At 42.8% G+C, this 24,998-nt stretch overlaps 1 protein-coding gene across 8 annotated transcripts in view; it reads left to right on the top strand.

The window, feature by feature from the left end:
• Positions 1-22,402, top strand: part of usp2a (ubiquitin specific peptidase 2a) — a 56,820-nt gene extending 34,418 nt beyond the window's left edge. For all 8 annotated transcript variants that reach the window (XM_080889950.1, XM_080889944.1, XM_080889948.1 and 5 more), the window contains 11 exons: positions 12,961-13,011; positions 15,635-15,758; positions 16,036-16,147; positions 16,239-16,349; positions 17,186-17,250; positions 17,410-17,513; positions 17,831-17,911; positions 19,013-19,091; positions 19,572-19,676; positions 20,063-20,183; positions 21,777-22,402. In XM_080889950.1, coding sequence (XP_080746076.1) covers positions 12,961-13,011; positions 15,635-15,758; positions 16,036-16,147; positions 16,239-16,349; positions 17,186-17,250; positions 17,410-17,513; positions 17,831-17,911; positions 19,013-19,091; positions 19,572-19,676; positions 20,063-20,183; positions 21,777-21,861 — 1,038 coding nt within the window. In that variant the 3' untranslated portion in view covers positions 21,862-22,402. The remainder of the gene's footprint in view (positions 1-12,960; positions 13,012-15,634; positions 15,759-16,035; positions 16,148-16,238; positions 16,350-17,185; positions 17,251-17,409; positions 17,514-17,830; positions 17,912-19,012; positions 19,092-19,571; positions 19,677-20,062; positions 20,184-21,776) is intronic.
• The last annotated feature ends 2,596 nt before the right edge of the window (positions 22,403-24,998 follow it).

Raw genomic sequence — 24,998 nt, 5'->3', positions numbered from 1 at the left:
TCTCACAGATGGCAACTGGGTTGACCGCCTTCCATGGGTTTTACTGGGGTTGCGCTGTGCGGTTAAAGAAGGCCTCGGGGTTTCCTCGGTCAGCCCCTCCGGGTCCCCGGGGAATTCTTGCCCGAGAGCCCACCCCGTGCTTCGCTCCCTCTGTGCTCTCTCTCCGTCCCCCAAGAGACTCGTTTTCTCTTCCTGGCCCAGTGCACCATTGTGTGCCCGACACCTTTGTTCCGAGGTCGTTGGACTCTTCGCAGTTTGTGTTTGTCAGGCATGACGCTCATAGGCCTCCGCTGCGTCCACTGTATGACGGCCCCTTTAGGGTTATTCAACCGAGCCAGAAGCATTTCCTTTTGGATTTTGGGGGTCGGCAGGAGGCTGTTTCTATTGACAGACTTAAACCAGCATATGTGCTTCTGGATGATCAGGTGGTGCCGGCTCAGGCCCCCCGCCGTGGCCGCCCGCCTTCCACTGGACTGGACAACCCTGCTTCCTCTGGGAGCGCGCCCACCTGGCAGGGCCCGAGCTATCTTCAGCTTTTCCTGACCGCCCATGCCAGCCTGGCCCTCAGGCTCGTTTCCCCTCCGCCAGCTCTCCACCTCCACGGTTCAGCCGTTCTGGACGTTTAATTAAAGCAAGGGTTCTGGACTAGGGGATGACCCTACTGGGTGTTCGGGGGGGGGGGGGGCATGTGTGGCGGACCACTGGAGGGCTCCACTCACACCCAGTTCTCAGGAAGTGTTGTTGCTGTGTTTTGGAGGGAAAAGTATTCAGTTGTGTGGTGATGAGTAATAAACCAGCAGTGTTAATCGAGAGCTCTCGTGTCGTCTGTGTTTACCTCCACAATATATGTCATTGACCTGTTCTCCCGAGGTCACTAGCTCCAAACTGGGCAAGCAAGAAACAAAAAATCCAAGAGTACTGAGGGTGAGTGATGTGTGAGATGAATATACCTATTTAAATTATGATTATGGAGGTATGCAGATCTAGGGGATTTGCATGTTCAGGCTTGTTTCACTGTCATAAGTAGTTACTCCTGTGTGTGTGTGTGTGTGTGTGTGTGTGTGTGTGTGTGTGTGTGTGTGTGTGTGTGTGTGTGTGTGTGTGTGTGTGTGTTGTAGCGTTAGAAAGCGTTAGAAAAGAGAAAATTATGTGTGAAAATATCACTTATATTTGACTCAACACCTGCATTTTGTAAAAAAGTAAAATATTTGGAATTTATTTTGAAGAGTTTAACATCAAACAAGCCCGTTCTTTTCTGGTCCAGACACTGCTCTTCCTAATCCACTGTGCTCACTTCTGTTTACAAGATAGGCTGCATAGTTTGTCCATAAACTGTACCTAAAAGATGAACATAACATCTGTAACATAACAAAGCCTGTGAACTTTTGCCCACCCAAGCGGAGGAGTTCATGTGTCTTGGGGTCCAGTCCACGAGTAAAGGGGAGGGAGGAAGCAAGAGAGTCAGAAAATTCTTCTCTATTTTCGACTGAATTAGTATTGTAGACTCCAGGTAATGTCACAGTTCTCTTAACACTGTATGTTATGATATGTTTATAGGATGAGCACCTAACTGAGCATTTAGCTGCTTTGTTAATTGAATGCATACATCTGTGCATTTGGCCCCCTCGTCGGTTTTCTGCTAGTTAAACAGTGTAAATGCAACTGGTAGAGCCTTCCATGAGTGTAATCCCACACTCACAGCCTGTGCTTCTGTACAGTGCTCACAGAGAAGAATCGCTGAATTAGCAGAATTAGCAGAACGGGTGTAGCTGTCATTAAAGTGGTCTGGTATGATTCCTGCACTGTTACACACAAATGTTTAAAGGGTTCTGTTTCATACACTGTTTAGTCACTAACATTCTAACTGTATTTTACACTGAGTCTGAAGTCAGGTTGTAGGATGAAAGAAAAATATTAAGTCTTTTCTGCACAGTATATTGCAGAATCACAGTATAATGCAAAGAGGTCAGTGCTCCACGCTTGTTCACTGATATTTTTCAATTTTCCTTTTGAATAATGGAGAGAGCAGAGAACCCTGCAACCCCCCAATCCAGTGTGATTTGGGAGATTTTCCTCAACAGTTCGTAAAAGCTGCTTTGCTCTGCCCTCTGGAGAGCTTCTAACTCATCCAAAATGATGTCATCAGTGTGGCTTTTAGTGGACAGCTTTACTGTTCCATAATGCACTAAACAAAGCCTTTAAAAGAACACGAGTTAGAATCTATGGCGGTCCAGTGGGTTAAAAAAAACTAAAACAAAAAAACCCCCCATTATTCTTGTGAATAATCACAAGAATAAATTAAGGAAAAGCATTTAATTGAAGTGGAAATAGCAAATAATTTAAGAAATTGGCTAACTACCATACAGTATTTTATTATATTTATTAAACAACTTTATTTTATTACATATGGAAGGAATTGTCAGGGCTCTGTGTGCGGGCAGGCAGAGATGAGGATCCAAATGCAGGACTCGAACACAGAATTGAAACTCAAAAAACCTCAGCTTTATTGCTGGCAGAAAAACAAACATGGAGTGAGGATGGAACACTGAGACCAAGGACACACAGGCATAAATCTGAGGGTTTTTTGAGTTTCAATTCTGTGTTCGAGTCCTGCATTTGGATCCTCATCTCTGCCTGCCCGCACACAGAGCCCTGACAGTACGACGCGACCACAAGATGGATCCAGCGGTCTTGGCCGGGGAGAGCGACCTCACACGTGCCCTACGCCTGGTGGACTGGGTAACCCACACCTCCAATGCACGAGCGAAGGTTGTGGGGATAAATGCCGTTGAGGCTATCCTGGCCGGAAATCCTTATCTCCACCAGGTCCGGGGATTTACAGACTTAATCGCTGAGCTGCATAAAGCCCGGGAAGCGGTGCAAGCTCGGGAAGTAGCGGATTCTGCCCAGCAACAATGGACTATGACCACCACAAAGCATCCGTCTCAGATTCACCCACCGGAGGTTTCACGGCCCGACCCCCCAGAGGATTTTCCCTGCCTGTCGGAGCCGTCAGCGGTGGGGAGGAAACATTCGCGCCACCGGCGCTTCACCCCACAGCCGGATTCAGGGACTCCTGTGCAACCAGCTGTGGTGAGTTTTAAGGACGCTGGTGCTTCTGGGACTGTGTTTTCTGGGGCTGTTCATGGGGAGGGTAAAGACAGTACACGGTGTTTACCTACCTTCGTGGTAACTAACCTCTCACAAGTAACTGACTGTGTTTCATCCACTCCACCACCAACTCCAGTCTCACTTCAACCTGTACATCAGCCTTTAGCCAGTTCATTAGCCCAGCCTGCATCTATTCCATTAGCCCGGTCACCCGCTCCCTCCATACTGGACGCTGTGTCTGTGCCACCCATTTTGAACCCCGTTCCTAGCACCCATTTTGAGCGGAGAGACAAACGCATTAAAACCACTCTAGTTTCTCAGAAACTGGCTAATTTAGAGACTGTTACTCGCCCCAGGGCCTCCCCAGAGGCTGGGTCTCAGCCCCCAGCAGACTCTGGACCCCTGGCGGTCAAGAAGCCTGCTGAGGACCGCACCCAGCCGTCGCTGCCTGAGCAGACTCAATGCTCTGTGCAGCTGCAGTCTGCCATGTGTTTGCCAGAGGCCCGTGTGCCTGCTGGTTCTGTTCTGTCTCTGCCAGAGGTCTCCGCACCTGCTGGTTCTGTTCTGTCTCTGCCAGAGGCCCGTGTGCCTGCTGGTTCTGTTGCGTCCCTGCCAGAGGCCCGTGTGCCTGCTGGTTCTGTTCTGTGTGTGCCAGGGGCTCCAGTGCCCACTGGGTCTGAGACTGTTTTTGCTGGGGGGCCTGAGGAGCCCGTCCAGCCACCAGCTGCAGTCTCATCACCAGCTGCAGTCTCATCACCAGCTGCAGTCTCATCACCCTCGCCTGCTGCGGCCTCAGAGTCTTCGGCCTCGCCTGGTCCGGTTTCAGCATCTGCTTTGTCTTCATCCTCGTCGCCTGGTCCAGCGTCTGCTTTGGCTTCATCCGGTCCAGCCTCTGCTTCATCCTCGTCTGGTCCAGCCTCTGCTTCATCCTCGTCTGGTCCAGCCACTGCTTCATCCTCGTCTGGTCCAGCCACTGCTTCATCCTCGTCTGGTCCAGCCACTGCTTCATCCTCGTCTGGTCCAGCCTCCGTGTCTTCATCCTCGTCTGGTCCAGCCTCCGTGTCCTCATCAGCTTCGTCTGGTCCAGCCTCCGCCTCGTCTGGTCCAGCCTCCGCTTCGCCTGGGGCTGCAGGGGCCACGCAGCCTTCAGGTCCCCTACTACCACCTCCACATCGTCGGTCATCTGCCAGGCCGCTTGTTGGGCATCTCCGCCACCGTGGACGCCCTCCTGAACGCCCTCCTGAACGCCGCCACTACCTTCCACGTGGCCGGCCTCCGGACTTGTTTCCACGCCGCTGTTGCCGTCCGCACGGTCGGCCCCCAGAGCTGTTTCCACGCCGCTGTTGCCGTCTGCACGGTCGGCCCCCAGAACTGTTTCCACACCACTGCCTACTGCGTGGCCGGCCTCCGGACCTGCCCCACTGCCGCTGCCTTTCACACGGTCGGCCCCCGGAACTGAACTGTTTTGGCCTCCGGGTCGGCCCCCTGACCTTGTCCGTCTGGGCCTTTTTGGACTGTGTCCCTCCGTCCTGGACCCCCACCGCCCGCCCTGGTCGGGTCGTTTTCTGTTTTTTGGTTCGTGGGGTTTTTTTTTGGTTTTGGTCCGTTTTTGTGTTTCTGTTGGGCTGTCTGGTGCCAGCCCTTGAGGGGGGGGTACTGTCATGGTCCTGAGTCTGAGGACTCAGTGTTTTGTGTTTCCTTATGCTTTTGTTCATTCCGAGTGTGTATTCTGTTGTGATTTTGCCATTTGTTAGGTTTCTGTTCTTTGCCTGCCTGCTCCCACTTCTCTGTGTTCCCTCTGTCTGTCCATGGTGTTATTGTGTCTGCTCATGAGTCTGCCTGTCATGTTCAGTGTCCTGTCTGATTCTCTGTGTCTGTTAGTTTCCTGTTTTATTCTGAAAGTTCATGTCTCATGTCAGTGTGTTCAGTTTTACCTCTCCCCTGTCTCGTTAGCCTTATTGCTCCCAGCTGTGTCTCCCTCCTGTGGCCCATTCCCTGATTACTCCCCGTGTATTTAAGCCCTGTGTTTTCCTGTGCTCTCTGTCGCGTCGTCTGTTTAGTTCCATGTCAGTCTGCATTATTCTGTTACCTGGTATTCATTCTGCGTCTCTCTGCCATCTCTCTTTGTGCATTTCGCTCCTCCTCCCGTGAGTGTTTGGTTTAAGTTTTGTTCTTTAGTTTTCCCAGTTTAGGTTTGTTTACTCCCCGCTCTGCTCTTCCTGTTTTGTCACCTTCTCACCGCTGTAAATAAACACTCACTCGCACCCCAGCCGGTACCTGCATTTTGGATCCTTTTTTCAATACACCACACGACTGCTGTGCAGCCGTGACAGGAATTTTCTTCCAAAATGTCATTTCAAAACAGTCTGGGTTTTTCCCCTGTATTGTCACTTTTTACTATATGACTTAACCTCCCAGCCTTTTTTACATGGTTCCTGCCTCTTTCTGATATTTTATGTTTCATGTAATATTTTCATCGAAAACACATATTAATTATTTTTGTTATTATGGGATGACAGGATTGAAATGCTGACTACCAAGACTAAATAACTTGTGTTTTCAGCTTCTAAAACTTGTCAAAAGTCACATCTGCTCCAAGTTATTCAAAGCCATTTCTCCCAGAAACACACATACACACACCTCACTCTCTCTCTGAGAGCGAGATCTCTCTATGCTCAGTCCTGTCACAGTGATGTCACAGTGTCCTCTAGTTTTCTATTCTGCAAAAAAATAAATAAAAATAAAAACAGTGTTGCCACGGTGACAAAGCCAAGATGTTATTTCACTGTTATGAGTTGCACTGGGCTGGCCAAAGCATCAGTCAATTGTGAGTGGACAAGCAGCCATTACTAAAAACAAGGCAGCTATTTTTGGTAGTGACCGTGGCATTACTCAGCAATGTCCACATTCCAGTTGTGTGTGTGTGTGTGTGTGTGTGTGTGTGTGTGTGTGTGTGTGTGTGTGTGTGTGTGTGTGTGTGTGTGTGTGTTATGAAATAAAATTTGCAGCAAGCACAGAGGATTTGTCCTCCATCCTGTCATCGCTGAGATAGTGGCGAAATCACAGCAGGAAGTGTGTGCATGTGTCTGTGTATTTATGTTATATGGCCGTGGCTAATAAAATGTTCCAGTCACTACAGAGGAATTTACAGAAAGGGGGATTTAGGTAAGCTGTAGTTAATTAAACTGCAGATATTCCCCTCCCCCATCCTGTATGACTGTGTTATTGGTGAATCAGAGGCAGATGGCAGGGGTTATTTATATAAGAGCAGAGAGTTTCTCCTATAAAAGCATCATAACAAGATGAGCTGGAGGCGCACGTTACTCGTGAACAAACAGAACACACTTCCAATCATGTGAAGCTACAGAAGGCTGGCAGCAGAGCTCAGGGTGGGAGTAGTCACTTTGATTTCTGTTGTCACATTCAGCATTCTTTCTCCCAGCATGCATTGCAAGCGAAGCTCTTCTGTGCGCAGCTGAAACAGCAAAAAATTCCATCAGCAGCTACAGTATTCTTAACATCAGTTTAATATGCACTATCAGTTATTTCCCCCCCTATCAACAGTGACTCAAAGTGTGCAGAGTGTGTTTACAGCTCATTATAATGAACCCATGGAGATTTAAGACCAAAATAATGTAGCCATTGTTTAGATTTCTGGATTCCCTATTCGGTCTCAGTGGTCTCATTAAACTTGTTTCCAGTGCCAACGAGCAGCTGTTTCTGGGGAAAAAAAGATCTGATGAACCTGCTTCACACTTTTTGCTTTTTGCTGATGAACAAATCTATTTCTCAGGAGTTTGTTGAAAAAAAAAAACAGCACTAAAAAGAATGAAAAGCAAAAGGACGGGCAATAATGGACTTGAATCTGTGAAGAAGGTAGAACATTGACACCATCTGAATCATAATGTTACTGTAATGGAGCTGCTGAATGTGTAAGTTAACACCATAATAATTTTACAAGCATAGCCTCTGCTCAATTCCATCTCCTTAGGTCTGTTCTTGGACTCTTAACACTGTAGCTTTGCCTCATTCACAGTTCAGAATAAGCCCTACTTATTGTATGTACTGAGCCTTGGTGCAGCCTCACCTCTAGCTTTCTTCTGATAGGTTTCTCCTTATGAAGTGAGGGTGTATTTGATAGCCAGTCCCACCTGTACCTGAAATGAAAAAGTTCCAACTGTGACTTCATACATACTTTTCCTTCCAGAGCCTCTCAGAAAACGTCCTGCTCTGGTAGTAATGATGTAAGTCTGTTGCCAGTTAAACCCTGACAGTTTGACTGTTAAGCCTGTTCACGTGCGACCGTAGGAAGTGTTGATACCATTATGAATGGTCACTGGGTTCAGGAAGGTCATTAGGTACGTGATGTGTGGTGACTCATATATTGGTTGTCAGGTCAATTCCAGGGTGAAGTTGAACACGGGATTGAGTGTGTGTGAGTGATGAGCGGTCTCTGGCCTCTCAGGCATCATCTAGTTTGTGTTCAGACCCAGAGAGGAATTTGAACACTTCAGCAACTGAAATAGGAGAACATCTAAAGTAACAAACTGTAAACGGCACCTTTACCTGCAGTTTGACGTGTCCTGGACCAAATCAGTGAAAGCTAACTCTCCTTCCCATGCTGCTTTTGATTTAATCACTAAACGGTTTGGTGAGCTTGCCTTCTATGCAATTTGGCTGATTTTCATTGTGGTCCTGTTACATAGCACTCTCATTTACCACAGGTGAGGGTAACAGCCAGCACATGAGTACATACCCACAGCCATCAAAGCCCTGAATAGACAGGCTCCTGGGTATTTATCTGACCTCTTGCAGCTTTTTTGTGCCCTCTAGATCTCTTAGATCAAAAGATCTTTTACTTTTAGCCAGACCAAGGGTAGGCTGGTTCACAGAGGCAAATGAGCATTTGGGGTCGTAGCCCCTAAACCAGGGGTCAGCAACCTTTAACACCCAAAGAGCCACTTGGACCCGGTTTCCACACAAAAGAAAACACTGGGAGCCGCAAATACTTTTTGACATCTAAAATGAAGATAACACTGTATATATATATTTTTTTTACCTTTATGCTTTGTGTGAACAACTAAAGTAAGTAAGTAAAGTTTATTTATTAAGCGCTTTTAACAGACAGGCATTCACAAAGCGCTGTAAACAATTCAATCAATAGACATTATACACAATGTAAAAGATCAAATGTAAATAATGTAAAGAATATAAAATACGTAGATCAACAAAAGGCTTGTTTGAACAGAAAAGTTTTTAACTGCTTTTTAAAAGAATCCACAGAGCAACTAAGGTGTGTTGCTTATGAAATCCATGAAGTGCTACAGAGAAAATTACATTTTATTTATGTAATTAACACATTTTGAACTCTTAAAGAAATATAACAAAGGGAAAGACAGCCAGCTGAACTAAAATGATCCATGTAGCAAACAAAAACTGTTGTGAGCCGCCACCCTCATATCACCTTTGGGCTTTTGGAGCCTTGACCTGACTTTTAAAAAATTATTGGAAAAAAAGCACTATGCTGCTAAAAAAAATTGATATTTGCAAAATTCTGCCTAAATATGTATTTTAAATGGTTAATGTGTGTGGCGGGGCGTGGTCTGCAGTGCCGCTGCATGGGAGTCGGACGCACCTGAGCGGCACCCGCAATCACACCTCGCCACCTTAAAGTCTGTGCTCTCTCTGCTGTTGTGTTGTCGGGCTGTGAGCTGAAAAGCTACCCATATGGAAAAGATATATATAAATCTTATAAACTTTGTATCTGTCTTGTGTGAAACTTGTATGAAAAGCATATAAGTGTGAAAACAGATATAAGATCCCTTGAAAAATTATATAATGAAACTTGTATATTTCTGATACTTACTTAAACAATGTATGAAAGTAATGCGAAAGTGGCCACTTTCATGAGTAAATCATGTAAGCCTTATATGATTTACTCATGAAAGTGGCCACTTTCATGAGTAATCACATATAAGTTTTTACTATTTCTTTTCCGTATGGGTACAGCCGGCTGTATGCGTACAGCAACCCTGTGTGAAAAGTGGTCAATAAAGAAATGTTGAAAAGCAGCGGGTCTGCCGTGGTATGTTTACAATGGAACTTCTGCTCCTGAACCTCTGCACACAGCGTCTGCAAATCGGGGCTGTACGAAGTGACTTTCATCTTTACGCAGGACTCTAAGCTGTCATCTGTGAGGCGTGAGCGGTGTTTGTTTTTAACATAGTTCACGGTGGAGAATAGCTGCTGACATAATGTGGATCCGAAGATCCATAATTGGCCTACCTGGAGTTGAAAGTCTCAATAAATGCTGGCGTTTCGGTGGGTACGCCAGCTTCCGCGAGTGTGCCGCTTATTTTGAGCAATGAAAAATAAGAAAATATAATTTTATTTTTATATTTCAATATCACAATAATCTTCCAGTTTAGAACTACAAGTTAAAAAAAGAACTAAACACAAATAAAATACACTTCAGCTAAATACTTCTAATTTATTTTTCCAAACCACCCGGTGCCGCAGTATAAGGACAAAAGTGCCACAGGTTGCAGACCCCTCGCCTAAACTGTGGCATAATCTACCCCTACACATCAGACAGCCTCCTACTGTTAGTCTTTTCAAACCTAAAACACATTTGTATTCACTGTCTTTTAATACAGTATGAGAGTTATTCGGTACTAGTTATTTTGTAATTCTGTACAGCAGGTTGCTGTTGTATTCAAATGTGCCATATAAATTTTTAAAATGAGCCGAACAAAACAGTGAGCTCAGGTGACTGATGTCAGTCTGCCGACACTCTCAGTGCCTAAAAACACAAGTTTACCCACACGTTTTTAGTGAGTGTGTTTTCACAGTGACTATAAACACGATTAGTACAGCAGCACTCTGGTTGATGGAGCATTATGCACAGTGAATTCAGTCCTACGCGTCTTTGTAAAAATGCTTCTGCCTTTTAGCCAAGGGCACCAGTGCATTCCTTATCCACCCCCGTCTTCTTTGTTTGTTCTTCCTCTGGTTACACTATTATATAACCACTAATCTTATGTAATGAAATTGAACTGCAGCGAGTGATGACATAAGTTCTTTAAAGCATTTCAGACCATTTTAAGATTCTGAAAACATGATAATATGCCGTGCCATCTGCTGTGTTTCACTGAGCTTAAATGTGTCTGTTTCATAGTTTCCTGCCTAAAGAACAGTGAAAGTTACAGTATGAATTAAACTCGGTGAGGTACAGTGACTTTGCTGTTGTTGATCAGATCTCAGCCATCTGGGAGTGATTACCCAGAGAGGAAGCAGCTGTGAAATCACAAAAACAAGCTTCTGTCTACAGATAATGCTCACCAGGAAATGCCTCCTATATGGCATTCTTAGAGGGACACAGCGCAAGGTCAGGTCTCTAGATTCATGAGGATATCATTAAAGTGCAAATTCAGCCTCAAACACATCAGCACTGTTGGCAGTGGCGAAGTAGCTCACAATCCCGGCTTATTCAGCAGAAAGACTGCCAGATTAATGGATACATATTCAGTTATGTAAGGATTTTCACCCATTGGATTCAGTAAAAAAAGAATCACATTCTGTGGGTGTGTATATGTGTGTGTGGTTCCTCATTGATTGATTTTTTTATTTTTTTATTTTTTACATTTACTAATAAATCTAAATGCCATTTTAACTCATCTAAAAGCAAGAAAAGTACTGGAAACAGTCAGCATTCAGCACGGTGTAACAGATGGTATTAAATCTTATGTGTTCAAACTTAAGTTCCATTTCAAACTGTTAATTGCATTCTTACATCATATTTAAAAATTGCTGAAATGTTTCAAAAATCCACCATGCTGTCACGGTCTGGCTGGCAGACTGTGGGGAGATGGGGAAATAGGACCCAAACGCCGGACTCTTCAGTGCAACAGTGTTTATTTACAAGGTGGTGAAGTAAACAACAATGAATCCCCAGTTTCCCAGACTCCCGTGTAGTGTCTTCTTCCCTAAAGTCCCCGTGTAGTGCTCTCTGCTCCAGTGTCCCTGCACTCCCCGTGCTCACTGCTCCTTCTTGTCCCACACTCCTCCTGAGGGGAAAACAATAGAGGCAGCCGTTACACACTTGTCCCAGCAGGCATACACTCAAACTTGACTATGCTAGAAGACTGACGTGTAGTCCAACGCAATAATCCCGCATCGGTGGAAGCTCCATCGCTCATCTAAATAGCTCCCCCGACGAGCCCAGATGAGGAGCAGGTGTGCGGCCAGGACTTCGGGTGTGGCCAGCCCTCAAGTTAGGCCACACCCCCAGGGCTGAAGGTGCCTGTAACTTGGCCACAGCAGATAGGCAATACACACACATACCTGCCTACACACAGATGTGCACAGGGGCAGTGCAGACAACACACCTAATAATAATAATAATAACAACAACAACAACAACAACAGTCATAGTCCCCCACTGCCCACGGACCCCAAGTCCCCAGAGCCGGGTCCGTGACACATGCATAATAGTGCACCCACAAGATGTCAGATTAGCAGGGCTTCAGTCCTTCTGTCCTTAAAGGTTAAAATCCACACACATACACACCTGTCCAGCATTCGGTAACACATTAGTTAAGACATTGCATGTCTAGACCACACAGGTTCTGAAGAGAGTGCACCTGGATTATTGTTGTTGTTGTTGGCCTTTGTCTGCTACTCGCGGCTAAAAATCTTTAGCAAAATCAGCTAGCTGAGAGAAGCTGAAGATAAGATGCTGACTCAAGATTGCATAAATAAACAATTCCAGCAATTAGAGAAGTTTTCAAAGAAAGTGTCTTGATGCATGCTCAATCATCCAGGTAAGTAAATCCCAAAAGGTTGATTCAGTTCATCTGGACTTAGCCTTTTCAATGGGAGAAACATTTCATCACTCTTCCAAGTGACAGAAACGACGATACCCATTGAAAATGCTACGTCCAGATGAACAGAATAAACCTTTTGGGCTTTACTTACCTGGTTTTATCTTTAAAATTCTAATACTCTGTAAAGTATTGCTAAATGCCTATACATAAATGGTAACTTTTATTTTGAAACTCATACAGTTACAGCATGTGATAATGGTGTCTAGTGCAAAAAGGACACGCCAAAGGATACTGACAAATTCCTTGGACTATTTTAAAAATCTAACATTTCACAACCACCAACCAGTGGAGGCTTTTATTTTTGAGAATTCAGCATGTTTTAAATAACATTGGTATTCCAAGAAGGAACCGGACACTTTGGTTATGAAAATTTAACATAAGTCATCCTGAAAACATCTGGTGTATAACTGTGGGCTTTCATTTTTAAAGTCTGACACACACTAAGACTTTCCTGTTAGTCACTATTAAGGCCTTTGCACTGTAAACTGTTCCATTCCATTCTAACTCAGTGCAGACAAAGCTCCACACTAAGCTAGAAGGACTTTGTTAGATTTGGTTGAGTAGTGTTATTTCTGAAAACAGCTGGCTGTGACCAATAGTTAACTGGTGTTGTACTTTAATGCACTACAAATTATTAATTTAACTGACTAGTATTTCTTATGCAGCATGGACAGTGACACGAGAGATAACGTTGATGCTGGGAATGGGAATCTTCTGTTTGGAGATTCCTGAAGGCTAAACACTACCAGAAAAAGCTGAATGCTTCAGTTCATTCATTCAAACCGCTACATGGAGTGCTCTTCAAGTGTTTTTGCTTCAGGAATAAAATGAAACATTTTAGTACTGTCAGTGGTGGTTGGGAGTCACCAGCCCTCACTGGTCTGATCAAAAGACTGTACATATGATCTGAAAATGGTGTTTTGTTTTGTTTTTAAATTTGATATTTATTTATTTATATTTTCAGAATTCAAAGAGCGCCCAAGGCCTGGTGGGACTGAAGAATTTAGGAAACACTGTAAGTACAGCAGCCACATGCTATACATGTAATTACATCTGTTGTGAGACTAACATCTTGAGTAGTGTTGCTCTTGTTCTCAACTGATTTGCAATAGCTTTCCAAAAATCCAGTGAGTGTCACTGTAAGCACAGTGTGTTGCGATCTGTTCGGTCTGCCAGGCAACAAGCATAAGGACGACTCCTAAAATAAACTGTGCACTGTGTTGTGTGCTTGTATAGAGTAACCTAATCAGAGAGCTCTGAACTATGGACCAGAGAGATCTCATTCCCTCCCTCTCTGACTGGCTTGTTCTTACCAAGCTGCACATGTGTCACATGAACACGTGACATGAGACAGTGCTGTGATACTTCTTTGTACCCAGGAGTTACACTGCTGCTTCTCTGCTTCTTTAAACATTCATCAAGGACAAATGACTTCACATTTACATTGAAAAATCCTTCTCTTACATAATATGTAGATTTAGCTTTTATTACATGACTGTACACCACCTTTTTTCAAAATGATGTGAACAGAGTTCTGGCGAAAACACTTGATTGCCTTTGTTCTATGAACTTGATGATGCTCAAGTCTGAGGAGTAAATCTGAGTTGCTTGGCTTTTCACTAAGACTTAGAACAGTTAAAGTAAAAACAAGTATTTGTACAGTGAGGTTAGCAGATACCCAGCTATGATGTGCTCACCCGAGGAATTAGTGCACAAATCACATTCTGTAAAGTCCCAACTTTTTATTCTTACTCTTTGAGCACACCGAAGTCAAACAAGACAGCATATTCTTCAGTGAGCTTTGAGTGCCTATATGGAGATGTTGTTATCTTTATACATGCTAGCTGTTTTTTTCATCTAACTCTAGGCAAATAAGCACATCACTCAAAATGTTGAAGTATTCGTTCAAGCTGTTAAGCTACTGTTTTGTCATCTTTTAACACTGCAAATTGCGCTCAGAAATATATTTTGGTAACATATTGGAACAACATTAGAAATCACTGTTAGACATGATGCAGGGTGTCTGCACATCTTCAGAAAGGCCTAGAATGTCTTAATTGTGAATTATCTTTTATTAAAACACCTTTAAAAGTTTTCAGCCATCTTAAGTTCAGTTTAGATCTCAGTTCATCTGGTTGAGCTGGTAACCAATATACCAACAATATACCTGCCACATTGCTTGTGTGTCATTCCCCCATGCTCCCTTTCTGCTTTCTTGTCTGTCCTGTATCTTATCTACTAAAGGATAAATGGCAAAAATAAATCTTTAGAAGAAGGGCAGCTCTCCTGTTGGTTTGTGGTCATGGGATGCTGCGGGTTTAACCCAAAGACTTTGTATGAAGGTTGGCCTTAGCCTCCAAAACATTCACCCCCTGTACAGCTGTTATGAAGTAGAAATGATCTGTCACAGCTAAATCCATTTCCTGTGCCATTTTCAATGCTGCAGAGTTGGACATTGTTACATTATAGTCTATGGGGATTGACTTACTGTTTGAGACCAGCATCTGTTGACCAATAAAACAACTGCAACTCTTAGCATGTGTCCATATTGGCTTAATTTTCAGCCATTTAGTAAGCAAGAAGTTGCTGCTTGATATAATAGCAAAGTTGAGTCCTGATGATTAAAGTTTGTAGATGTTTCTGGAACAAACAACATTGCCTGTCAAAGGTAGGTAAAGGATTTTTGAAACTAGTGCTAATATTTGGTGATTTTAAAATGCCATATTCCAATATATATGCCAGTATTTCTTTTCCATTTAGACATGGCAAAAGGATTTCCCTAAATTTGTTATGTGTAGTTATTTATTTACTCGTGTACATTCTGCCCGACTGTGGTCAGATCAGCTGTTTGGTGTGAGTGTGGCATTCCAAACAACATGCCAGCAGTAGCATATTGCTGGTTTCAGCCAATAATATCAGATAAATTGGTCAGGCTTTCAGGAGTTTGACATTTGGGTGAACAAGGTGGTTGTCTGTTTATATTAACAAATACATTCAGACAGTTTTTCAATTCAATTCAATTTTATTTATATAGCGCCAAATCACAACAAAAGTCGCCTCAAGGCGCTTCATAGATACAGAGAAAAACCCAACAATCATATGACCCCCTATGAGCAAGCACTTTGGCGACAGTGGGAAGGAAAAACTCCCTTTTAACAGGAAGAAACCTCTGGCAGAACCAGGCTCAGGGAAGGGCGGGGCCATCTGTTGGGGTAAGAGAAGGAAGAAAGGATGAAAGACATGCTATGGAAGAGAGACAGAGGTTAATAACAGATATGATTCAATGCAGAGAGGTCTATCAACACATAGTGAGTGAGAAAGGTGACTGGAAAGGAAAAACTCAATGCATCATGGGAATCCCCAGCAGCCTACGTCTATTGCAGCATAACTAAGGGAGGATTCAGGGTCACAGTTTTTAATACAGTTTTTCCTGTATTAATTTGACCTTATTGTTCATTTTGAACTGACAACAGTGTGTTTGTTGCTTTTGATGTCCATGTCAAGTTTGGTCTTAAATCTTATTAATTAGGACTTGAATAGTAATACGTTTAACTTAACAGTATTAATTAAGTAAAAGCATAAACTGATTTGATTATAGCATCTGGAATCAAACCGTTTTCTCTGCTTTGTCCTGACAGTGTTTCATGAACAGTATCCTGCAGTGTCTTAGCAACACACAAAGCCTGCGAGACTACTGCCTGCACAACTCCCACCGCAGAGACCTTAACAACAACAGCCGCACCAACACAGCCCTCATGGAAGGTGAGAGACATGTCACACAGGCCCCTTAGAGTCCAAAACAAACTCTCCTCACAGCGGTCCACCAGCAGCACACTCATTCCCCCCTACCCCCCGCATCTCTGTAAGATTTGCACATTTCACCTGAAAGCATGTTAGAAGAGGTAAAAACAAGAGTGGTTTTCTTGGTCTTTTAAGAGTTTGCATGAAAAAGAGTCCTACCTTCATTTCATTCCACTGTGACACAAGCATTTTACGTCCCAGTATGTGTGAATAACCTTAGCTGCTGCTGTGTTGGTAGAATTTGCCAAGCTGCTACAGACCATGTGGACATCATCCAGCAGTGAGGCTGTCAGCCCGTCCGAATTTAAAACACAGATCCAGAGATATGCTCCCAGATTTGTGGGATACAAGTAAGCTTTGTAATCATTTTATTTTTTATTTTCTGTTTTTTTGTGACCTGATTTTGATTTTCATAGCCCTAACTGTTTTGGTGTATCACAGCCAACAGGATGCTCAGGAGTTCCTGCGCTTCCTCCTGGACGGCCTGCACAACGAGGTCAACAGGGTCACTGTGAGGCCGAGAGGCACTGTGGAGGACTTCGACCACCTGCCGTGAGTAATCAGACCGACACGTGCGCGTGTACCTGCACTGAGTCACACTAACACTGTTTTGTTTTGTTTTTAAAAGTGGACTTTGTTAGCTGGAGATGAGGATGTGTTTGGAAGTTTCACAGATGAACAGTACAACTGTTTATTGTATTTTATTAGCGTTTTTACTCATACGTAACCAGCCTGAATCACATTAGCTTAGTAATTCAAAAACATCAGGGCCAAATCTCTGAATAGGTTATGTGCAGCGTACAGTATGAATACAAGCCCCAAACCAAGACAGCACTAATCACTGAGGCCTCATCATTAATCTTTAATTCAAGGCCATGTGCAATAGTTTCACCTCCCATGCTGATTTGTTTCCTCTCTGGGGGCCACAAGCACTTAATGCTCCAGTTTTTCATTGATATAATTAACAGTTATCTAACCACGGTTTGTTTAAGGGTCAGAGTTAATTCCAGCAACTTCCAGTATTGCCCTAAAAACACATCCTCTCTGCTGCACTGTTAAAACTGCAGGAAAATATCTGCACACAGCATGAAAAAGTGTTTCACAGGAGGAAGTGTTTCTGTAAAGCATCTTTTTAATCCCCTAAAATGGTTCTTGGACACCTTGGTAGTTAAGATAAATTAGGCCAGGTTCTCTTGTTGCTTTTTGTTATTTTTGAAACCCTTTTACAGTGTCACAACAGCTCAGTATGATTTCCCCCATCTTAGCCATCTTCCTAACTATCAGCTGCCTGCTGGGGGCTCAGGCATTACATATGTACATGAAGTGTAAGCCTTACACTTCATGTAAGGCTTACACTTTCTAACTTCTAACTCATACTCCCCCCTCAGAGATGAGGAGAAAGGGAAGAAGATGTGGAGTAAATACCTGGAGCGAGAGGACAGTAAGATAGTAGGTGAGTAAATGGGCTGCAGCTCAGTTTTATTTGTCACCAATGTGAAAATTCACCTTGCACATACAAGACATAAACAGAACGTGGTTAAATGGAAATGAAAAGGAAGATAAACTTTCTCATCTGTTTCTTTGATGTACTCTTTGATCTGTGCTTCTCCAGACCTGTTTGTGGGACAGCTGAAGAGCTCATTGACCTGCAGCCACTGTGGTTTCTGCTCCACTGTCTTCGACCCCTTCTGGGATCTCTCTCTGCCTATCGCCAAGGTTAGACCACAGACTCACAGGTCCAGACAGGGACCTGTGTTTGTCCTTCTTACGTAACGCGTACCAGAAGGGCAGCAGACACAAATGTCAGCACAATCAGTGTATGAGTGTGTGTGTGTGTGTGTGTGTGTGTGTGTGTGTGTGTGTGTGTGTGTGTGTGTGTGTGTGTGTGTGTGTGTGTTTTATGATGATTTGCACTAAATATTGAAACACTTCCTGTGTCCACAGCTCCTAATATGAGCTTCTTCATTTCTTTCCTGTCTCTATTTGTTTTTGCTTCGTGTGTGTGAATGTAATGTGAATGCATCTGTGCTCAGAAGGGCTATGGTGAGGTGAGTCTGATGGACTGCATGCGACTCTTCACCAAAGAAGACGTCCTTGATGGGGATGAAAAGCCGGTAGGTGTTCACTGCTTGCACTGACAAAAAGAGCTTATGATAATCACCACTTTGACTTCATACTTTTCCTATCCAGTGTTGAGTTAGCACAGCTAACACAGAACATGAAATTTGTTTTATTTGTGCGTATAAGAGTTTATATTGTTTACTTTATAATTAAGCTAATTTCAGCTCCTTTTTTATTCTTAGACGATGACAGAATTGCATGATTCACAATTTAAAATAATCCCTATTAACATATACAGGGCTCGTTGCTGCCCCTAACTCAGTTGAGTTGATCCTCTGTTTGAAACAAGCTGCTTTAGTTCCTGTCCTTTTACGTCCACCCTTTCACTTCTATATTATTGGCTGCCCCTCGCCTGGCTTTAAGCCATTAAAAGAAGCCATAAGACTTCCTCCTGAACTTGCAATTGTAGGATTTCCAAAACCAAACTGCAAACCTAGAATTCAGTTCAATTTTATTTTTACAGTGCCAAATCACAGCAACAGTTGCCTCAAGGCACTTTATATTGTAAGGTAGACCATACAACATAAATACAAGTAAAAAACACAATTCTCAAAACAAATTCATACTTTGACGCACAAAGTGCACAACAATATGTTTACATCTGAATGAATCATAAATGACAGTAGAACTGTTTTTACAAATGTAAAGGTGTTGTTGGTCATGTTTAATGTGAGCATCCAGCAGTGTGACAGGACAAATATAAAAATAAGAAAAAACTGTATTTCTTCAGAAACTCTTCATATACATGTAATTAGAGGAGTTACACTGCCCTACAAAGGCAGAGCAAAGTAACTGCAGAAGCAGCAAATTTAGGAAAACTGGTTTGGAATTTTCCTGTTCAACAACAAACTGTAAAATGCTTATAAAGTAATTCAAATTAAAAAATCCCTCCCACAGAACTTACACAGCATCTAAAAGGGAAACTATCTATAAACTGCAGTTTGTTTTATGCTCAGTACAAATGTAAGCTGCACATAGATGGTCAGAGATAGTTTAGACTGAGTGAGTAACTTGTGCTTTTTATCTTGTGTGGTGGTTCCTCTATGATTCCTGTTCTTAAACACTGACTGATCTTATTCTGTTTCTTCTCAAAGACGTGCTACAGATGTAAAGCCAGGAGGAGATGCACTAAAAAGTTCACAATACAGAAATTCCCCAAGATTTTAGTGCTGCGTATCCTTTGCTTTATTCATCACCTGCTGTGATGCTGTGCTGAGGCATGTGGGGTAGCTGAATGCTTTATTGAGATTTTATGACTTACTGCTTTGTATTCTGTTCTACTGAATTGCAAAAAGTGTTTTTCTAGTAATTAGCTGACCCTTAGCTATTCTGTTGCAGCTATGACAATAGCTGCAATAGAAAAGTGCTGTGAACAGTTAGCAGCAGACAGCTCTGCCATGGAGGCAGGAAGTTGTCATGTGTGTAAGCCCAACAGTATAATTAAGTGAGTGAGCGCTGACAGTGCACATGATCAGATGTTTTAACGAGCTGCTAATTGGCTGTTATGAATTTGTCAAGTCACTGAGGTGATGGATGTGTCATTCTAAAGCCTCAGTGGAGTGAAGCCGTTCCGAGTAGTCATGTTGAATGTTGGCTTGATGTACAGTTTACTGTATGCAGAGCATCTGTTCCTTGACTCCCTTTCCTCTAAAGACCTGAAGCGCTTCTCTGAGGCACGAAGAACCAGCAAACTGTCCACATTTGTTAACTTCCCCATGAAGGATCTTGACCTGCGGGAGTTTGCCTCTGAAAACAGCAGTAAGTAATGAGCTTGTACTCTCCACGAGTGGACTGCCACAGAACGCTATGTTTACACTAAATGTAGAACTTTTCTCTCTGGCTCACAGAGAAGTTTATTCAGTGTTTAGGTGTGAGCTAGTTTCTGCCTTTGTGCTGTGAGGCAGCAGTTCAAGCCAATGCCCCAGATCTACAACATTAAACTAATGGTTTCTACATGAAACTATTCTCCATTCAGATTTTTTTCTAGTTCCATTATACTTTAATGGAGTATAATGGAACTAGATGGCCCCATATTCAAGTCATGGCCCATTGTGGTGAGCAATCACTACAGGCTATTGAGACAATATCTAGATTTGATTTTTGGGTGAACTGTCCCTTTAAACATGTGTTTTGTCGCCTTGCAGTAAATGCAGTGTACAACCTGTACGCAGTGTCCAACCACTCAGGCACCACTATGGGCGGCCACTACACAGCCTACTGTCGCAATCCCAGCTCGGGAGAATGGTACACGTTCAATGACTCCAGGTAGGTTCGCCACAAATCTCACACAGACACACACATACACTTAGTGTTACTATGACAGTTCACTGTTCGTGTAGAAGATCATAGGAGCTGTGTGGAGAAGTCAGCTCGTTGATAATGATAATTTTACAGGCTGTTATTGCTCTCACAAGCACACAAACACCCCCTGGCTAAGATAACAGAGTTGAGGAGTGATAGTAAGAGTTGCGGGTGCTATCTGCTCTGCTTAGCATCCCGTTGGTCACTCCAGGCTGTTTCCTGCTGCGCTGCACTCATTCATACCCTTCCACGCTTCCTCTTACTCAACACTGTTGTCAGGTCTGATGCTGGTTCTCCGTCACTCTTGGGGGGTTGTACTACACATAGCTGATGACTACACATAGCTCACGCTGTTCTGTGTGTGTGTTTGGGAGTGTACAGCATGCACGCTGGCACTGAAACCATTTGATAGCTTCATGAAAGATAAATGAATTGATGATGATTCTGAAAGTTACTCCAGCATGGAAACAAAGCAAATTAGATTGACTAAGTGAATTTGTTTCCTTTACCTCCTCATACACTAGCATGCATACAGTATATATACATATGCATTACTGCAAAGTAAGATTAACCCTGTGAAGCCACCATAAAGAGGCAGTGAATCGTTAGTGTTGTTTTTCTTTTCTACCCGTGTGTGTCTGCTTTGTTCTAACATTACATCGGAAACTGAGCTACTCACGTTGGAGCTGATAAATCTTGAACAAAAGTAACTTTTACTATAACAGAAGACAGCCGACTGAGTGCACACTGATGATTTCAAGCTCAGAAAACAAGAACGCTTGTAGATTTCGACACTGTTCCACATTGCTGCATCAGCATAATGAGCAAGCTAGAAACAATTACAACTGTGTTACATTTAACAGATGCTTCGTACTGTATTCTACACTCACACAACCAAACAGATGTTTAAGGGAAGGCGTATGTCAGGCTGTAGCGTTGATTTAATGCTCTCCTATTAATCAAGCATCAAAGTCGTTCCTGGAAGGCATACATCATTTGTTACACATCCTCCTGGCATCAGCACTAGCCAACAGAATTAATCCATTTGGAAACCATGTTAGCACGTGGGCTCCCTCAGACTTGACATCTCATCTCAAAATCACCAAATTCAGACATTCTGCTTTTAATGCGGTGCTCTACTAAATGTACTCACACACATATGAGGCTCAGGTGGAGCTTTCAGCTAACTCAATTAGTCATTACATTCAAAGTCTGGGCAGGTTGTTTTAGACAGCAGTGTGTGACTGAAGTAGCAACTATAGTGCCTGACAGCTTCATTCCCTTCGTGCACTAACTTTCAATTTGACTTTTTATCCCATTTATCATGTTGTAATTTCTATTAGAGTAAGATAGGAGTTACACTATATGGCATCCTACTGCATACTAACTGCTCAAACAGACTGTGATTATGTCTACAGTTAATATCTATAAAGACACCCTATAGCTCACTCAGAGGATCATGAGATCATTTTTGCTTGAATAAAATATATAAATGATACATTATAATCAAGTGTTCAAAGGCTTAAGTTTAATTTTATTTTATTTATATACTTTCAGAGTAACGCCAATGTCCTCCAGCCAAGTGCGCAGCAGCGACGCCTACGTCTTGTTCTACGAGCTGGCTTGCTCCTCGCGGATGTGAAGCGTCGTAGAGGAGGGCAGGCCACAGCACCACTCTGACTCACAGACAGACACTGGACGGATGGACACGCAACACATGAAAGTGCTGTTGGAGCCTGGCCTGTTTGGAAATTTTACTTGGACATACATTACATGGCTCACACAAACACACACACACACACACATACACATCACTCCACAGAAACTGCTGGATGGGGGGACAGGCTGGAAACCACTGGCTTTTTTAATTCTGCTCTCCGTTTGTACTCCCACATGTTGCTGGTTGCGGGTGGACGTGCGTTTACTGTGTGTGTGTGTGTGTGTGTGTGTGTGTGTGTGTGTGTGTGTGTGTGTGTGTGTGTGTGTGTGTGTGAGGTTGACAGAGGGCAATAATCCCATCTGAGTGAACCAACCAGGTGACTCAGTCTCCATCTCAGAAGCCCCTCTCTATGCACTGCAAACTGAACTCTGGTCCTGACCACGCCTTTCCTTCTTCTTCGTCTTCTCTTTGTGATCTTCTTGTTTGCCTCAAACCATTAAAACTGAGACGACCCAGTTTATTATTTTTCTTCTTGCTTTCTTTCTTCACGTTTTTCTGCTTTGAATTCATGTTGAGGGTTTTCCATTGATAGTTTTTGGGGCGGGGTAGGGGTTAATAGAGGCCCCTAGCATCGTTACCATCCTGGACTGTGGATGTACAGTGTTTAGACCGTGTCTATAACTGGACTGGTCATGGATACGAGAAGCTTGCAGCCCACCGGCCTGCTTGGTTTTCCCTCCCACAACCCTCCAGCACTCCCAGGTCCCTATTAGCATCTCCATCACTCTCCTGTTTTTCTTTTGTTCTCTAAAAGTGGTTGGGAGGGTCGGTGGCACTGTGAGCGTGAAATGTTCCAGAGAAGAAGTCTGCCTCTAACTCGTGTTTTATTTTATTTGTTTCTCCCACGTGTGGCTGCTACTGATGTTTTTAAAGTGCTGTGAACGGATGAGCGCACGGTCCGCTAAGGGTCGGCTACAGATTAATAATACAGATGATAACGGTAATAATCCTCATTGTCAGTATGGGGTCTTTTCTTCCTCTCTTGTTTCATGCCATTGAACAACATGGAAAGAATGTTTTAAAAAAACACTATATCTGTATATTTTTATATCCTGATGCAATATAGAGAATGTACTATTCAATGGTGCTGAAAATGACCCGTAACTGTTTTCAGTTGGTTTATTTACCAGGTTTCAAGAGAGAAAAAAAAGTCATTATTTATGCTTACAGGTGATAATGTGATGAGTCACACTTTTTAACTGTGGCAGTCAAACACATGACTATATATATATATATATATATATATATATATATATATATATATATATATATATATATATATATATATATATATATATATATATATATATATATATATATATATATATATATATATATGAATAAAAGTGAGCGCAACAGTGCTTTTACTTTCTGTCTTTGTATTTTTTTGGTCTCTGCTAGAGAGTCTGCAGCTGCCTGAATCTGGTCTTATAGTTAAGACAGAGATAGCTACAATAATGTTTGTTGTTCCCAAAGAGAACATTTGTTCTAGTCACTACCAGTACAACCTTTATAACCAGCACATTCAACGGGTAAAATACGTTTTCTAAGTAAATATATTTCTAAAGGTGCTACTGGCATGAAATTCTCACCAGATGTTGGTAACAACCCATCCAATCCACACATGCAGAGAAAACAAACCGTAGATGTCCATAAATTATGTGTAGTAATGAGAAATGGGAACAGGGAAAAAGGACTGAGCATGGGAAGAAAGGGAAGTGCAGAAAGTCATGACAGCTGCTGAAATCTATCAGTAATTAGAAAGCAACGCTGCCACTTAGTGGAAATTAATATCAGCTAGTTCAGTCCCAGCTGATCCATTACAAAACGGTGTCACACAAGCACCATCTCATGATGGGTAAAACCAGCGAGCTCCCTCAAGACCTTCACCACATTATTCTTGCAAAACATACAGATGGCATCGGTTCCAGAAGTATTTCTAAACTACTGAAGGTTCCGGTGAGCAGTGTTGTGGCCATAATCTAGAAGTGGAAAAAACATCCACAACTAGGTGCTCCCCACACCAGATTTCAGACAGAGTGAAAATGATGAGAATCAGAAATCCAGGAACCTACAGGATTTGAAGACAGAATCACATTTAGAAATGCATATGACTGTTGGTGATGCCAGCTTCAAGATGCCTACTGTATGGAGAAACCAAAGGCTTTTGTATGGAGTATTAAATACATTCGGTAAGCATGTTCAATACTTATTTTACCTGCAGTACATAAAAGCACAACAAATCACTGATCGTGTGACCTGCACACTGCAGCATTAAGTGAATCTATATCTTTTAAATGTAAAATGTGGAACCGTGTATCTTCTACCTGAAAGTAACCATTCAGATTGATAGATTTCCATACTGTTCTGTTATAACTTATCTAATTCTACTTTGTGAAACAACTGATAGGGCAAACACATTGAGAAATCCAATTCACCAACTGCAAAAAGCAGAGCTGAAGCCAAGCAGACAGCTGCATCGACACTGTCAGGAAGCCTGTCAATGAAATTCCAAACTGTGAGCCTTTGCAAAGTTTAATGTGGTCTAATAATAGGAAGAATGTAGCACACAGAGTTCAGAGAGAAGTTGAGACAGGCGACTAGGGCAGTAGAGTGTGTAGTGAAGGAGGACATGCAGAGGGTTGGTGTGGCAGAGGAGGATGCCAGGATATAGTGAGATGGAATCAGACGATCTGCTGTGTCAACCCTTAAAATGACGCTGAAAGAAGAAGATGGTCTCATAAAGTTCACATGTATGATAAAGTACAACTAGCACTGAAGTACAAATCCAACAGTCAAATTAAACACTCAAGTGTATTTATTTAAACAGGCAACTGTGAGGCGTTCCTGTGAAAGTGCTGCAATATTCTAAAGAAATAAATTTGATTTCAAAAATGGCATTGTATTATAGGTCACAGTCACAGTCTGGTTCTGCAGTTGAGTATCCTCCAACTGCTGAGAGTTTAGTCTAGTTTATCTATACAGTGCCAAATCACAATAACAGTCACTTCAAGGCGCTTTATAATACATACAGAGAAAAACCCAACAATCATAAGGGG

The sequence above is a fragment of the Rhamphochromis sp. 'chilingali' genome (assembly GCF_963969265.1).
Source record: "Rhamphochromis sp. 'chilingali' genome assembly, chromosome: 8".
NCBI classification, from domain to species: domain Eukaryota; kingdom Metazoa; phylum Chordata; class Actinopteri; order Cichliformes; family Cichlidae; genus Rhamphochromis; species Rhamphochromis sp. 'chilingali'.
This window is presented reverse-complemented; position numbering and strand designations above follow the sequence as displayed.